Source organism: Coregonus lavaretus (genome assembly GCF_964263955.1).
Source record: "Coregonus lavaretus genome assembly, chromosome: 6".
Lineage (NCBI taxonomy): Eukaryota > Metazoa > Chordata > Actinopteri > Salmoniformes > Salmonidae > Coregonus > Coregonus lavaretus.
Window position 1 is genome coordinate 26,915,990 of NC_139993.1, and position 16,827 is coordinate 26,932,816.

The 16,827-nt window shown below is 43.3% G+C and overlaps 1 protein-coding gene across 1 annotated transcript in view; it reads right to left on the reverse strand.

The window, feature by feature from the left end:
- LOC311130991 (zinc finger protein GLIS1-like) overlaps window positions 1-15,600 on the reverse strand; it is a gene marked incomplete at its 5' end in the record, with an annotated part of 61,186 nt that extends 45,586 nt beyond the window's left edge. Inside the window, 2 exons of the mRNA XM_084163827.1 lie at window positions 22-247; window positions 15,519-15,600. Of these exons, the coding sequence (XP_084019953.1) occupies window positions 22-247; window positions 15,519-15,600 (308 nt within the window). The remainder of the gene's footprint in view (window positions 1-21; window positions 248-15,518) is intronic.
- Between the last annotated feature and the right edge of the window lie 1,227 nt (window positions 15,601-16,827).

Consider the following 16,827-nt stretch of genomic DNA (forward strand, 5'->3'; position numbering starts at 1 on the left):
ACCTGTCAGTGTTGTTCTTACCTGGCTTCAGCGTGCTGCTGCTGGCTGTCCAGCAGATGAAGGTTGTGTGTGGGTGTGGGCCGCTCACAGTGGACACTGTGGTAATGACCCACTGGACCTGGCTGGCTCCCTGGTGGCATCAGCACCGCCAGACTCTGTCCACAGCACATCAGTGTGCCCTCACTGCCCCCCAGCTCTGGCCCACTCTCCTTCTCTGGGCAGTAGGCACCGCTGCAACTGCCGTTCACTGGAAAAGGGGAAGAGAAGGGATGAAAATGACAACAACACTGTCTGTAACCCTCAAGTTAAATGACAACAACACTGTCTGTAACCCTGAGTCCCTAAAATAAGATAGGGTTTTATTCATCCCCAAAGGGGAAATTTGTTTGCACAAGCAAATACACACAACACCAATAAATACAAAATTACGATGACAATGATAACACTGTAACCCCTCAGAGTCCCTCTCTAGACCTCTAGCTGGAAGTTGGCTCTGTTAGCCTGTTTCACTACTCTAACGACAGAACAGAGAGATTAATAACTGCCATAGAGCGCAACAGATCTCCTCTGAGACGCTTCCATCAGTGACATGTTGAAATTGTATCATATTACGATAAATCTCTCGAGAACAATCGCTGGCTTCGAGTTTGTGGATCTGTTGATATATGGAGTGGTTTTGTGCTCTTTGGTGAACTTTAAAAGCTGATGACACCAAAAGATTAGACAATTCATGTTGAACTGTGTACAGATAAGCAAAAAAGTGTGATGGGTCTGTACTCAAAAAGATCGCATAAAGCATACTTAATTTTTTTGTTCTAATTATTATTTTTACTGCATCCAGTTAGCATACACAAATGTTTCGGCTTAACAGCCTTCTTCACTGTGTAGACAATAACATTTTATTGTGTGGATCTCATTGATATTATTAGTAATGTGGGAAAAGCTAAACAAGAGCGAGCCATTAGCTAATTATTTGCATTGATGAATTTTCCAAATGCTCTTCTGTTTGTCACTCAGTCAGCCCACAGCTGGGTAATTCTAATTCTATTACGGGAAATGAGTTGGATTTACACACATTACATAATGATTTTGTATTGAAATTGTAAGAGACAGTTTGCTGAACGACTAGCATAAACAATCTACATATTTAGCACCACATGACATGAATATAACCAAGAAAAGCTTTTTATTTTGCTTTTAGTGTGCCTAACAAAATGTTTCCATAAAACATATAAAAATATGACTAGAAATCTGTAATTCGACACATGAAAGTGAGCGAAGGGGGGCTGTGTATGTCGAAATATTTGCAGAAGGAAAAACGATACCCCCGATACTAATTTGTGTGTAGGCGGCCACATGTCCCTGCTCCAACCTCCCTAACTCAATTTCTCAAATTCAATTTGCTCATAATGATGTTATTGACAATGTTATCACATCTCTTGAGCTATTATCAATGCAGGCACCCAAACACTCCTTAAGTGATATAAAAGTATGAAAGGAAAAAGAGATGGGGGAGGAAGTCATGGGGACAGAGAGGCATGGGGACAGAGAGGCATGGGGACAGAGAGGCATGGGGACAGAGAGGCATGGGGATAGAGAAAAAAGAAAGATAAGGATAACGTAACAGGTAGAGAAAGATAAAAATGAGATGTAGTCAGAGAGAGAGAAGGAGGGAGGGAGAGGCAGATGGACAGAGGGAGTGAGAAGTGGTGAAGGAGTCATAGAAAAATAAGTTAAGGTGGAGATGCGTAAAAATAGAGAGGGAGGAGGTTGAGAAAGGTATAGAGAGAGGGAGATGTGGAGGTGCATAGAATGAGAGCGATAAAGAGGTGTAGCAGGGTAAGAGATGCGGCGAGGAAAAGAGAGAGGGAGAGGTGATCAGCATTAGAAAGAGAGAAGGAGACTAGGGGAGAGGTGGAGAGAGGAAAAGAGAGAGGGAGAGGTGATCAGCATTAGAAAGAGAGAATGAGACTAGGGGAGAGGTGGAGAGAGGAAAAGAGAGAGGGAGAGGTGATGCGTAGAGAGTAAGAGGGTAGAGGTGTAGAAAGTCAGTGCAAACGCTGCAGTGTCGCTGAGGGACTTTGAGAGGCATGCTGGTTTCACTCAGAGCCATAAACAGAAGGCAAGAACTCTTTCAGCTCTGTTCTGTTTTCAAGGAATACAAATGGTTCTGTTTATAAAGTCCTGGATCGTTCTGTCTCTTCTTTTTTTTTCTTTTTGGCTGCGCATTTCCACAGTTATTATATCCAACTGTGTTTGTGTATGAAAAAGTCAAGGCCTTTTGATTGACGGCCAAGTATTTCTTGCCTCATCTGGAATAAGAATGATTCAATCAGGATGGCCAATGGTGACATGGAGTCAGGATAGAGAATTAAAATGTGTGTATACTTTGGCCTTGACTCTATGTAACCTTTCACTATGTACAGTTACACACACAGACACACGCACACACACATACACACACACCACCTGTTTCAAAGAGTGAATACAGATGTAGGATCTTAATTTGAGCCAGTTTGCTACAGCAGGAAAATAATCCTGCAGTAACAGGAAATGTGAATTATTATGTAGATTGTAATTAATGGATATTTTTGTAGGGGTTGAGACATTTTTCATTTTGGGCAAATCAAGTCTGAAATTTCTAAGCATGAAGCCTATGGTATAACCATACTATATAATATTATCTGTACAGTATGTCTTTAAGATATAGCCTATGTTCTGTTCAGATACAATGAACAATGCGATACAACACCGAGGCACACATTCAAGCCAAATAAAAGACAATGCACTTCAGAAGAGGCATTCACTGTTTCCCTGTTTGGAAACAGTTGCTGTTTGCCAGTAGAAAGTACTTTATGTAAATCAGGGCAAAGCTGCACGAACACCGCAAATAGCCCAGCGGAGTGATTACCTATGATTTGTTATATTTATAGAGATTAAAATACAAACAATTGTTTCAAGCTTCGCTACGGTGTGTTTGGCAATCTTTGGAGTTGCCTCTCTGAGCACTGACCATTGACCTGGCACTCTAAGAGATACTAATCTCTACGAAGGAGAGGATGAGAGGAGGAACATGGCTCCGGATCAGGAAATATTGAGGTACAAGTATGAAGGAGATGTTGGAGCAGGAGGAGAGGACATTGGGGAAAGGAGAAGACACACTGGAGGTGATAGTTTGGGGCTACGAGCTCAGCCTAGTCTCATAGACTAGACGTAACATAGTAAATGTAAATCCGGGACACTCAAATTAGTATGATACAGTGGCTTGCGAAAATATTCACCCCCCTTGGAATTTTTCCTATTTTGTTGCCCTTACAACCTGGAATTAAAATGGATTTTTGGGGGGTTTGTATCATTTGATTTACACAACATGCCTACCACTTTGAAGATACAAAATATTTTTTCTTCTGAAACAAACGACAAATAAGGCCATTCCAAGACATTTCAATGTTTCCCCTTAAACCACTCAAGTGTTGCTTTAGCAGTATGCTTAGGGTCATTGTCCTGCTGGAAGGTGAACCTCCGTCCCAGTCTCAAATCTATGGAAGACTGAAACAGGTTTCCCTCAAGAATGTCCCTGTATTTAGCGTCATCGATCATTCCTTCAATTCTGACCAGTTTCCCAGTCCCTGCCGAATTAAAAACATCCCCACAGCATGATGCTGCCACCACCATGCTTCACTGTGGGGATGGTGTTCCCGGGGTGATGAGAGGTGTTGGGTTTGCGCCAGACATAGCGTTTTCCTTGATGGCCAAAAAGCTCAATTTTAGTCTCATCTGACCAGAGTACCTTCTTCCATATGTTTGGGGAGTCTCCCACATATCTTTTGGCGAACACCAAACATGTTTGCTTATTTTTTTCTTTAAGCAATGGCTTTTTTCTGGCCACTCTTCTGTAAAGCCCAGCTCTGTGGAGTGTACGGCTTTAAAGTGGTCCTATGGACAGATACTCCAATCTCCGCTGTGGAGCTTTGCAGCTCCTTCAGGGTAATCTTTGGTCTCTTTGTTGCCTCTCTGATTAATGCCCTCCTTGCCTGGTCCGTGGGTTTTGGTGGGCGGCCCTCTCTTGGCAGGTTTGTTGTGGTGCCATATTCTTTCCATCTTTTAATAATGGATTTAATGGTGCTCCGTGGGACGTTCAAAGTTTCTGATCTTTTTTTATAACCCAACCCTGATCTGTACTTCTCCACAACTTTGTCCCTGACCTGTTTGGAGAGCTCCTTGGTCTCTACGGGTGCCACTTGCTTGGTGGTGCCCCTTGCTTAGTGGTGTTGCAGACTCTGGGGCCTTTCAGAACAGGTGTATATATACTGAGATCATGTGACAGATCATGTGACACTTAGATTGCACACAGGTGGACTTTATTTAACTAATTATGTGACTTCTGAAGGTAATTGGTTGCACCAGATCTTATTTAGGAGCTTCATAGCAAAGGGGGTGAATAAATATGCATGCACCACTTTTCCGTTATTTATTTTTTTGAATTCTTTGAAACAAGTTATTTTTTTCATTTCACTTAACCAATTTGGACTATTTTGTGTATGTCCATTACATGAAATCCAAATAAAAATCAATTTAAATTACAGGTTGTAATGCAACAAAATAGGAAAAACGCCAAGGGGGATGAATACTTTTGCAAGGCACTGTATTGTATGTTACGTTTGGTATGGTTACATAAGACAGATGGTTACTTAAGGCAAAAAAACAAAAGTAGGGTGGTTGGTCGGGGTGGATCGGTGGGTGTATAATGTGAACGTCTAGCAACCCAAAGGTTGTGAGTTCGAATCTCATCACGCGTGGGTGTATAACACGAATGTCTAGCAACCCAAAGGTTAGCAACTTTTCAACTACTTACTACTTACCCTAACCTTAACCCTTCCCCTAACCCTAACCTTATCTCTCTCCTATACTTAACACTAACCCCTAACCCTAACCCCTATCCTAGCTAATGTTAGCCAGCTAGCTAACATTAGCCACCTAGCCACCTAGATAGAATTCGTAACATATCATACGTTTTAAGTTTAGAAAATTCGTAACATATTGTACGTTTAGAAATTTCGTTACATATAAAACGAATTGTTATTCGTAACATATCATACGAAATGGGTGATGGAATCCACAAATTAATAAATACCATATGAAACATAACATATCATACTATATAAAAAGAGTGTTCTTGATTTACGTAAATAATAATATGAAATGCTCTGAGACCAGGTTGAGGAGGTAGGAGGTGGCTAGGGTATATCATCAGGAAAAACTGGCCCTAGTTATAGGCAATTGGTAGGACAAGGAGTTTTTCCAGATCTGGTCACACCCTAGACTACACCATATAACTAGTCTGTCTTTAGATCTAAATTAGAACAGTCACTCTTTTACAATAAACCAGGGTGCCTCCACTCCAGTCACTGTGTCTGTCCTAAAGTCCTATCCTATAGAAGTTCTATATTCCATAAAGCATACAGACTGAACGCTTGGCTGAAAGGTTTGCTACATTAACAGAATCAGTCATGCTCAGGCTAGGAGGAGAAGCAGGCTTCTCAACATATGGTGGCTTGGAAGGATACCAACAGTAAATTCAGTTTATATTGAATATGCCATGGTAATTCAGCATTGTGAGTATTTCATTGTGTGTTAGGGCTGGCTTGATCAGGAGGTGGAAGCTAGTGAAAGCACCTGGGACCGAGGTGAAATGGAAGACACACAGAGCCGGTGACAGAGATAGAGAGAGAGATGGCGGGATGGAGGGAGGGTGAGAGAGAGGTCCATTGTTGCGCTGACACAGTGATGGGAACATGCAGGGGTCAGGTCAGTGCTGACTGGTCATGTTGCGATTGGGTCCTGTAAGAGTGGTCATGGGTGGTCTCTAAGGAACCAATTTAGCCTCCTTTTTTTCAATTCTCTCCAGTGTGAGCTGAAATGAACTCCATTATTTAAGTCATGCATTTTGTTAGCTAAATAGTTTGAAGAAAAGGAGGCGGGTCATTGGTTGCTCTGATAATGATATGCACACTTGCAAGCGTTCAGAGACAATTAGAGGTGACAATCTCAGGGCATGAGATCAGGGAGAGTCCTGTTACAGGCCGCTGCCAGAATCACCGGGGGCAACCATTCTGCTCTATCAAGACCATGTACAGATGTGCTTTTGGCCCATCCTCACAAACACCCACTGATGTCAGCATCCACAACCAGAGAGAGCTGAGATGAAGCCCAGAAGAAGGCCCCTATTGTTATCCCCCCTCTTCTTGTTCTTACACCCCTCCCAGAAAAACAACTTTTGGAACAGGACCACAGGAAAATACCCTGTTTGATATCATGGGTATGGATCTATTGCTATCATTGCAGGTTGATTAGAAATGGAGGAGCTCACTAATCCCCACGGGGGGAGATAGTGAGATCAGATGAGAAGAATATGTCTCTATTACACATGAATGAACACATAAACTATAGATGCAGACATGGGGTTATTATAAAGGGATATATGTGGTTACTGGAGAACTTCTATTGAGGGACATATGCGATTATTTTTTTGGCTTGAGTCAAGGAGAGAAATGAGGTTCCAATCACCCACTTTGATTCAGTGTTCTTATGTCATCCATTTGTCATGCTTCCTCCGCTTCAAACCGCCTCAAGAACACAAAGCAAAGCCATTAAAAATCAGATGCATCGAAACCACAAATGGAAAGCCCTTACAAACTATTTCCATGGATGAATGAATCCAGTTCTGCAACTAGAGATAAAGAGACAAGACAGGTAACAAATACAATTAACCAGAACAAATGTCGTGCTCTCTCTTCTGACCTGTTGACGTTTATATGGTTTAGAAGAAGAATAGTATATAGTGCACTACTTTGGACCAGAGCAATATGGGCCCTGGTCAAAAGTAGTGCACTAAAGGGAATGGGGTGCCATTTTAGACACACATTGTGTACAGTATGACTGTACTCATGTTGCCAAAGGGGCAAATCATCAGAGAGTGATGTTGAGATAAATCAGCGTTGTGCTTTGGCTAACTCCCTCGCTATCTGAATGACTAATAAATGACTATTAAAACAGAACATCCCACGTCTCCAACCCTAAAGCACATAGCTAACCCCACACAAACAATATTATCTCCAGATTTGCATGTCTGTATTGTATTCCTCAATGCATTCTACACTCAGAATGACCAGACATTCCATCACATCATCTTATCACATCACATGTTATCATTCTAACCCCAGTATTACTCAAATAATGGATCTATCTCATTTCACTTCCAGTCTCCAGAAACTGATTGTCTTTCTCTGTCTCCTTCTATCACACTCTCTCTCTATGTCTCTATCTCTTCTCTCTCTCTGTATGTCTCTCTCTCTCTCTCTTTCTCTCTCTCTCTCTCTCTCTCTCTCTCTCTCTCTCTCTCTCTCTCTCTGTCTCTCTCTCTCTCTGTGTCTCTCTCTCTCTCTCTCTCTCTCTCTCTCTCTCTCTCTCTCTCTCTCTCTGTGTCTCTCTCTCTCTTCTCTCTCTATGTCTCTCTCTCTATGTCTCTCCGATCTCTCTCTCTCTCTTTCTATCTCTCTTTATGTCTCTCTTATCTCTATGTCTCTCTGATCTCTCTCTCTCTCTGTATGTCTCTATCTCTTCTCTCTCTCTGTATGTCTCTCTCTTTCTCTCTTTCTCTCTCTCTCTCTCTCTCTCTCTCTCTCTCTCTGATCTCTCTCTCTCTCTCTCTCTCTCTCTCTCTCTCTCTCTCTCTCTCTCTCTCTCTCTCTCTCTCTCTCTCTCTCTCTCTCTCTCTCTCTCTCTCTCTCTCTCTCTCTCTCTCTCTCTCTCTCTCTCTCTCTCTCTATGTCTCTATGACAGTAGTACTGCTGCATCTGATCAGCAGATGTTCTGGTGCGGTGCATGATTAAGTGTAATTGGTGGTAATCTCAGGCGATTTCTTTTTTCGGTGACACTTCATTTTCTATAATTCTCGCCTCTGCCTTTAAAGTCACCTAAGCGCTGTTTTAAGTGCTGGGGTGAGACTGCGCTTGTGCCAGTGTTTAATGTGTTCAAGTCTTCTGAGATGCCGGGGAATGAAAAACAGATGTGCAGATGGTTCGGGGGGAGCTGAGGAGGAGAGGAGGGAAGAGGAGGAGAGTCGGGGAGGAGAGGACTGGAGCGTTCAAGAGGTGTACTGTACTGAGAGAGGGCAGCTTTGTTCGGAGGGAACTGGCGGCATGGGCTCTGGTCAAAAGTAGTGCACTATATAGGGAATTGGGTGCCATTTGGGACCCAGCCCATGTCAGGGCCCCGATGCTAAAATATCTGAACTCAAGGTACAACAAGCTGCCAAAACCACAAGATGGATGCATCTGGAAATCCAGCGTGACAATTAAACCCGGTGCCACTATTGGGCTCCATAAATCATAAGATCAGCGTATGAACAGTTAATAATGATCAGTTAATTCTTCCTCTCCTCTCTTCTCGCCAAATATAACACTTATAACACACAGGCATGACTGGGTTGGGGGATGACAGGCCAGTGGAGTTTGCGGGATGCTCTGGGTTGTGTGACTGCTGTCCGCTGCAGATGTTGTGTATTACAGTCCAAAGCTGGCTTCTCCTGCTTTAAATCTCATAACTCATCTATATTTGTGTCTGCTGCATAGGCCCAGAACTTATTTGTTTGCTTAGTAATGGATGTATGATTGAAAAACCTGGGGGCACAAGTAAATGAAAAATAACAAAGTCGAAAGGACAGCTCCTTTAAACAGGTGCTCGACAGAGTGAGGGAAAAGAGGGGGAAGAAGAAAAACAATTAAATTAGCAGGACAGAAATGTCTCTGTTTTCTTAGAAGGATTACTAGTACCAGCAGACATGAGAATTTTCATTAGGATGAAATCAGTTTGTTATGGATTTTAGCTGTGCTCGGAAAGGTTTTTCCTTTATTTCTCGTGAAAAACTTCGCCATTAATTCAAACTCTGTGTGATTAAGAAAAACTATTTTCTGAAACATTATCACATTTTAAAGAACCAGAGCAAGTAATAGAAAATCCCCCCCCCAAAATCTCCAAACTCTGTGTAAAGTCTGTTGTCCAATCACTGCATTCCCCTGCATGGTGGAATGAATAGTCAAATTGATAGGTTCTCTTTCCGTTACATTTCATCCAGAAAATGTTGGATCCCTTTTTACCCTAAAATACAAGGCAAGGCTTCCCTAACAGAGTTCTCCTTAGCGGTCTGTGGCCATTAGAACTGACTGCTAGGAGAGTCCTGAGCCAGATTGATATAACAGTGGTCAGATGAATGAATGGGTCCCCAGCATTACAGAGGAAACAGACACCAGCCTTTCTAAACAGAGCAGGGCTGACCGCAGTCTGAACACAAACAAACAGCCGGCAGTAAACGCACCACCCCGCCCCCAGGCTCCAGCCTGCAGCCCGCAGCCTTCAGCCCAACGATTGCATCCCCATCCCTAACACAACCCAATGAGTTCACCGCATGGCCGGACAACACAAGGGGACACTGTAAATCAAAGCCCACACACTGGAGAAAACATTACAAAATATAAAGGGTGCAGTTTCATACAAACACACACACACACAGGGACACACAAGCATGTGCAAACACTGACACACACACCCCCGCAAGCAAACACGGGGACACACACAGGTGCAAGCGCTTACAGACCGACACACACACACACACACTGACCTTAACCTCCCCCCCCCCCCCCCCCACACACACACACAAATTACATATCCATCAGTGCTCTTATAAACTGAGTGGCCAGTCCTGATTAAACTCCACCACCAATGACAGGGCTCTCCTCTACCAGCACACAGCCAATCACTGTTCTCTGTTGTTCTCCTGTAGCTCAGTTGGTAGAGCATGGATTGTGGGTTCGATTCCCACGGGGGACCAGGAAGAAAAATGTATGCACTCACTAACTGTAAGGCGCTCTGGATAAGAGCGTCTGCTAAATGACTTAAATGTAAAAAATGTTCTCCTTTGTTGTAATTACAACTTTACACTTGTGCATGTCACCACCTGGTGGTCACATATTGTCACTGGTGGTGCCCAGTAGGCTCCCCACACAGGGGACATGTGGGAAGGTGTCATGTGACAAGGGTGAGATGTGTGTATGTGTGTGTTCAGTGTGTAACCTGTTCATGGGGAGATATACCAGACTGCTCCACATCTTCATAAACACAGCAGGATTGCGTCCCAAATGGCACCCTATTCCTTATACAGTGCAACACTTTCGACCAGAGCTCTATGGGCTATAGGCCTTGGTCAAAAGTAGTGCATTACGTAGGGAATAGGGTGCCATTTGGGATGCATCCTAATATAAACAAAACTGTCCAGGTGAGTAACTGAAGCTCATACACCATTAGCTAGTAATTGAAACTTGTGAAAGGTATGCAAGACACCATAACCGTACCTCCATCCTCCATCTGTCCACTGTCCCCCAAACCAGCTTCTGGTAGTAAGGATCTCCCTGACCCTCTGTACTCAAATGGTCCACTCTAGGAAGCCACGTGTCCTTTTGCCAACACAAGAGAATGTAACCAGTATCCCAAATCAAGGTTAAACCGTCCAGCTATTCTCAAACTGAATTACTTCAGACAATGTGAACTTGTAAAGTCTTAGTAGCTAAGCTAAGTCAACCAAGGTCATGTCACTTACTACTCACTACCAGGACTCCATCTGTCTGCAGCCACAGCAGGATGTGTCTGACTGGTGTCCTGACTAACTCCTGAGAGGACGTGCTGTCTCTCTCTCTCTCTCTGTGTGTGTGTGTGTGTGTGTGTGTGTGTGTGTGTGTGTGTGTGTGTGTGTGTGTGTGTGTGTGTGTGTGTGTGTGTGTGTGTGTGTGTGTGTGTGTGTGTGTGTGTGTGTGTGTGTGTGTGTGTGTGATGGCACTGAGAGCCAGACATGACAGGAGCCGCTGGCCGGGTGACAGATGCCTTTACGAGGTGAGCGACACAGAGCCAGGACCAAACCAGGCCAGGGCCAAACCTGGGTTCAAATACAATTTGACATCTTGCAAATACTTTTAGCAATTGCGCTAGCCTGCCAAGATCTGGCAAACAGCAGGAGTTTGTTGTTTTAAGACTATTCTATTTGTTCGATTGTGCCAGGCAAGCTCAATTTAGCCCAGAAATGATTTCAAATAGTATTTGAACTCAAGTTTAGTCAGGACGAGGTTCAAAGCCAAACAAGAGGTCCGTCTGTTAGGGAAGGCAGCAGCAGTAAATAGTGACAGAGTGATGTAGTGATGTAGGAGTGTGTCAGGTCTGACGAGTGTTAGAAGCATCACCACACCCTGCTGCTTCCCAAAAAAACAACACTTTAACATTTCACTTTAAATTTGAATTTCAATTGAATAATAATATTTCCACTTGCTTCCACATGGACAAACCATCCTGGATTTTACTGTAAGAGATGGTTTGAAATGTGTATAGAATTTTAATGGTTGTGTGTGTGTGTGTGTGTGTGTGTGCGTGTGCGTGTGCGCATTTGAGTGAGTGTGTGTGTCCCAACCACAGCCTTATATTGCCATGTGTGTCTGTGTCTCTGTGTCTCAGTGCGTGTGCACACATTCAAGTGCAAGCACATGCACATGTGTGCATTGCGGTATGTGTGTGTGTGCCCTTCTACAATCGCTCCTGAGAATAACCACTGTATATAAATCTGCTGTGAAAAATAAACAAGCCAAAGTTTGCGCAGAAACAGAGCTTTCCTCTAGAACAATAGGCCTCAGTCTCTCTCTGCGCCTGCTAAAACCATATAAAAAACTGTTGTATTCCCTGTGAAACTTATGTGAAATCTTATCCAGTTGTCAAACAACAGCATGTAGCTCTATTTGTCACAATTACTGTGCTGACTTGTTGAAATTTGATTTAGTCAAACAGGGGTTTGATTAATGTTTTCCTTCACTTGACAATTGTGAAGCACTGAGGTTAAGACTCATGAGTAGTAGAGTTGCTTCTAAGCATTCCTATAGTATGACAACAGCGAGCAAAAGTACACTGTGACAGATAATATGTTTCCTCTTTGTCACTTGTGCATCTCTCTCTCTCTCTCTCTCACTGCCTTTCGCTTTGCCTCTCTCTCTCTCTCTCTCTCTCTCTCTCTCTCTCTCTCTCTCTCTCTCTCTCTCTCTCTCTCTCTCTCTCTCACTCTCTCTCTCTCTCTGTGTTTGTGTGTGAGAGAGAGAAAGAGAGTGAGATCCAAAGAGAAAAAGAGCGAACTGAAGTTCACAGACCTGGGACTCTGAGTCCACAGAGCAGCATATCCTGCTCTTGTCTCTCAGCTTAGATTAGCAGAGCTTTGTTAGACAATCCCAAACCTCAGCCAACATCATGTTCACAGTTCGACTCAACTCAACTGGCTGATAGCGTTCCAACGCAACACAACAGCATGCTACAGTCCTCCCAGCCTCAGCCAATTTCTTATATTTACAAGCAAGCCCAAATCTGTGAGAATTCGATTGAACACAGATGGCAGGAAATTCCTCCGAAATGACAGTGGCCGAACTCGACCGCAAAACACGAGAGTAACCCCGAGAGTAGCAGACGTGCCTGAGCACATCGTATGGATCTTCTTTACGCTCGCCGCTCTCTCCGTGTCTGCCATTGATTGCCGTTTGACATGAGTGAAGATTTATAGGACTTCTGTTTAACAAGTAATCAATTTGCAGCAATTATTGTATATTTTTTAATGGTTTTGAAGGGGCGTCGGGAGAAATGAACGAATGTTTAGCTGACTGCATGGAGGAACGTATAGTCAGGGGGAAATTCCCTCGCTGGTCCGACTCACCACGGTCCAAATGAAAGGTTGGATTTAAGTTGTGGTAATTACATTGCATTTAAATGGAATGCATTTGAAAATTATTAGTTTGTTACCTACACAGTACATAACCCTTCTGTAATTCTCAGAGGGGATAGTCGTTATTAAAAACCAGATGTTTACACGGCAAACGAGAGACGGAATCATATTTCACTTCCTATTTTTTATAATTGTTTTAGTGGATGAGGAATAATGGAATGTTTCTTTGTGATTAGTATACGTTCAAAGCGTGCATTGTAATTGCTTTCGCTTTGATGTTTCTGGCTAGGGTTGAGACAGAATGACCAATGAGTAGGCTCTATTGGGTTGTCAAGATGATTAGAGAAGGACTTTGCCCCATAATGTTTCTCTTTGGGGAAGAATGAGTTCTTTTTTCAAAAAGACACCATTTGCTTTGACAGCAGAGGCAGAGAGGGGAAGCTTGTATTTTGATTTGATTATTCGTATTGTTTCATGTCGCCATTTTCCATGCCCTCTGATTTCAGAGCGTACAGTAAACTGATCCGTGCAAACATAGGAACTAAATCCCCCAGTCTATCCTCAAAACAAATGTAATCTCACAACTCAAGACAGATGACACATGAACAGTCACAGCCCTAATCCTATTCACTTCCATGTTGTGTGAGGGTACTGTCGGCCTACAGTCCAGTACAGCATACCCTCTGTTACACTGTCACACTACAGTACCTGGAAATGGCCCACAGGCAAACACTTGGGTGATGTGGTTAAACACCAATCGGCTGTTGTGAATCCAACCAATCAATATTATTCTCCTTTGGGAAGGCACCAAAGAGGCCTGCTGGGAAAAATGACAACATCTTCTTCATGACTCTCCACTATTGGGACCTCCCAAGTGGCACCGAAGGCACAAGAGCATCAGAAGTCTTAATAACGCCACAGAATAAATAAAAGAGTACCCCTGTGTAAACCTGTGTTGAGTTTCAAACCACATATACCTAAGGAAGTGAGCGATACGATTCTCCTCTTTTATCGTGGGGGGAGTTCTTTCTCACCAAAGGTTTTTGCTTTCAATCTAAGCACCTTATACACACACACGCACACACACACACTCATACTCACACACCCTGGCCTCCTCAGGCCCCTGCAGGTAACCTGAGCGGGACGGTCCAGCAGACATTATATATCATCTCACATCAAACAGCGTCTCACAATACAGGCAGGAGTAGGACGAGGAGGAGGAAGAGGAGGAGGAGGGGGCACCAGTCTGAGTCCAGCACTCATCTGACGGCAAACCCAGGAAGGACCCATGATGTGCCACCATATGAGAAATGATGGCATGACTTAGGAACCCTGGTGTTTCTGGGGGTCGGCCGACTTGGGGCCAATAAAAAATTGAAACGGTACCGAATGACACCGATGGAAACACATTCAATCTTGCACGGTGAGAGGTTAATATACAGGCTATTTATTCAGACAGTAGCCCAGTGCGCAGGGAAAGACAGGGCCACCATCAAAGAATTTACAAGCGAATATATTGTCCCTGTGTAAACATTTGGATGTCCAGGCATTAAAGCCCTCTGTGTTTTCCCTTCTCTTGTTTAATGGCTGTAATAAGAAGCCTTTTATTATTAGTTCTTGCTCTCACAGCGCTCTTCCCACCGGACGCTGTGTGAATCAGGTCCCAGTATGCTGAGATTAAACCTGGGCTGCGTCTCAATACTCGTGAGAAGCACTCTTTTCAACGTCCAATCTCCTCACCTATTTGTTATCTGACAGGACATAGGGAGAATCTCAATTGGTTTTGCCTGCCTCAAATGGTTTTCTCCTCTGTCCACTCCTTGCCTGCTTTTGAAAAAGGTCAAAGGTAATCAAGGAGAGGTGGCGAGGAGAGAGAACGTGGAAACAAATGTGCTTGTATGAAATGAGTCTCTCCTCCATTTGTGCGTCATTAGGCAAATTACGTTTATAAGGTTGTAAGTGTAATCTCAAAATAAATGTGCAAAGTGATAAAAAAAAACTAATTTAGCTTGTTGTGCAAGACATTTTATAGATAAAAGGATAATTAGCATATAATTGTGTAATGTGTGCATGCGTTTCTCCTTTGAGAAAACAACAGCTGATTCAAAGGGGCTGTGGCAGATTTTCAACAACTTCCGCGCCAGGCACCGAAAGGATACTCCCATAACAACACGTCTACCACTTGGCAAAGTAGAATGTCGGCCATTTTGTCGGCCATCTTGGGCTGAATCCCAAATCACCCCCTTCCCCTCGTCCCTCCATTTGCACATTCACGCGTGCCTCTGCCCTTTGCACAAGTGTCCCATAGCTGAGGGAGTGAAAATTATCAAGGGTGTAGGAGCTAATTAGACCCTGACAGCCACTTCGACCGAGCCAGCAAGGCTGCAGGCTTCAGAGCGATGTGCTATCCCGACACGCACTGCGATATGTTTGGAGTTAACGTAATTTCATACAAAAGAATGGAGAGGTGTGCCTAATTATTTTCTGCGTGCATTTGTTTATGTCTGATTTCAAGACTTGCACATGTAACAGATGAAATACCTCCCAAATTAAATGTTGAACTGTTACTGAGGTTTATATCTTGTAAAACGACAGGGGGGATTTGTTCATTAGAATTTCATGCTCGTTTCATTATTTAAAAGTGGAACATGAATTGCATCATTTAAGTCAGGAGTGTGTCCCAGGTTTGTTGATCCCATCGCCACTTTCTCGATGTCACCCTCAACCTCAGAGTTGAGGGTGACAATGGAGGGTCCTCCGAGCGAGTTGGTAGGGCGCGGGGGTGGTTTGGGATTCACCATCGCTTTCACCTACCCAGGTGCAGATGGGAGGAAACGCAAAGGAAATTCTGGCCATTAACAGCTATTGGATCGGTTTGCGATTGGTTTTGTGGTGAAAGGCAGCATAAGTAGATGATAATGAAGAGCAATAAAGAAATAATTCTTCTTTATTAAATGAATCACTCCATCCTAGCCATCTGTGTTGTTGGCATTGCATGGGCCATGAGTTTAAAGGCTAAATTAGGAGGGATTCTCTAAGGGCTCGAGGCCCTACCATGTGTCAAGTCTTTCACATAACCTGGCATTCATTGTGAAGCACTTTTTACGAACTATAAAAAATATTCATTTCGTCCCTGAACTGTTTTCCAATATAGACTCCAATCCCATAAAAGGGTTTGCTTTTCATTTATTTTTATTTGAAGAACTTTGAAATGCAAATGTTTGTTTCCTTACAAATAAAAAATGAGAGAGAAAATGATCTTAAAAGAGAAATTTGATGTGAAATATGAATTCTCGCCATGTTACATCATCCCTAACACAAACATGGAGAAAAAATGCTGGGTTCACGGTGCAACTCGTTTTATGCTCTTAAATCAGTGTACCTTGGCAGCGAGGAGTGTACATATCCTTACGCTCTCTCTCTCTCTCTCTCTCTCTCTCTCTCTCTCTCTCTCTCTCTCTCTCTCTCTCTCTCTCTCTCTCTCTCTCTCTCTCTCTCTCTCTCTCTCTCTCTCTCTCTCTCTCTCTCTCTCTCTCTCTCTCTCTCTCTCTCTCTCTCTCTCTCTCTGTCTCTGTCTCTGTCTCTCTCACTCTCACTCTCACTCTCACTCTCTCTCTCTCTCTCTCGACTCGTTTCATGCCCCACAGCTCATGAGGCCTGTGGAAGACTGCCATCTTTACAGTGGCCAGATTGGAAAGGGCTTCATGTCCAATGATAGGACTGTAACAGGACTGTAGCTTGTAAAATGAGGTCTGTGTAGCTGAACGGGCATTTAGATTTACTGCTAATGCTATCTACAACATGGCTAACAAGAGTCGTTGACTTTCACTCAAATTGTGGTTTTCAGGGTAAACACAAAACATTTCTTTGAATACACCCTTCTCCAGACCAGTTCGCTTTACAGGGATATGGCTTTGGCTAGGCTAACCTGCTTTCAAAATATGCACTTATTAAATACACATTTTTCTAAGTTCATTGTCCTATTTAGTTTATAGTCCCAGCTTGTTGATAGTTGGAGTCCAAAGCAA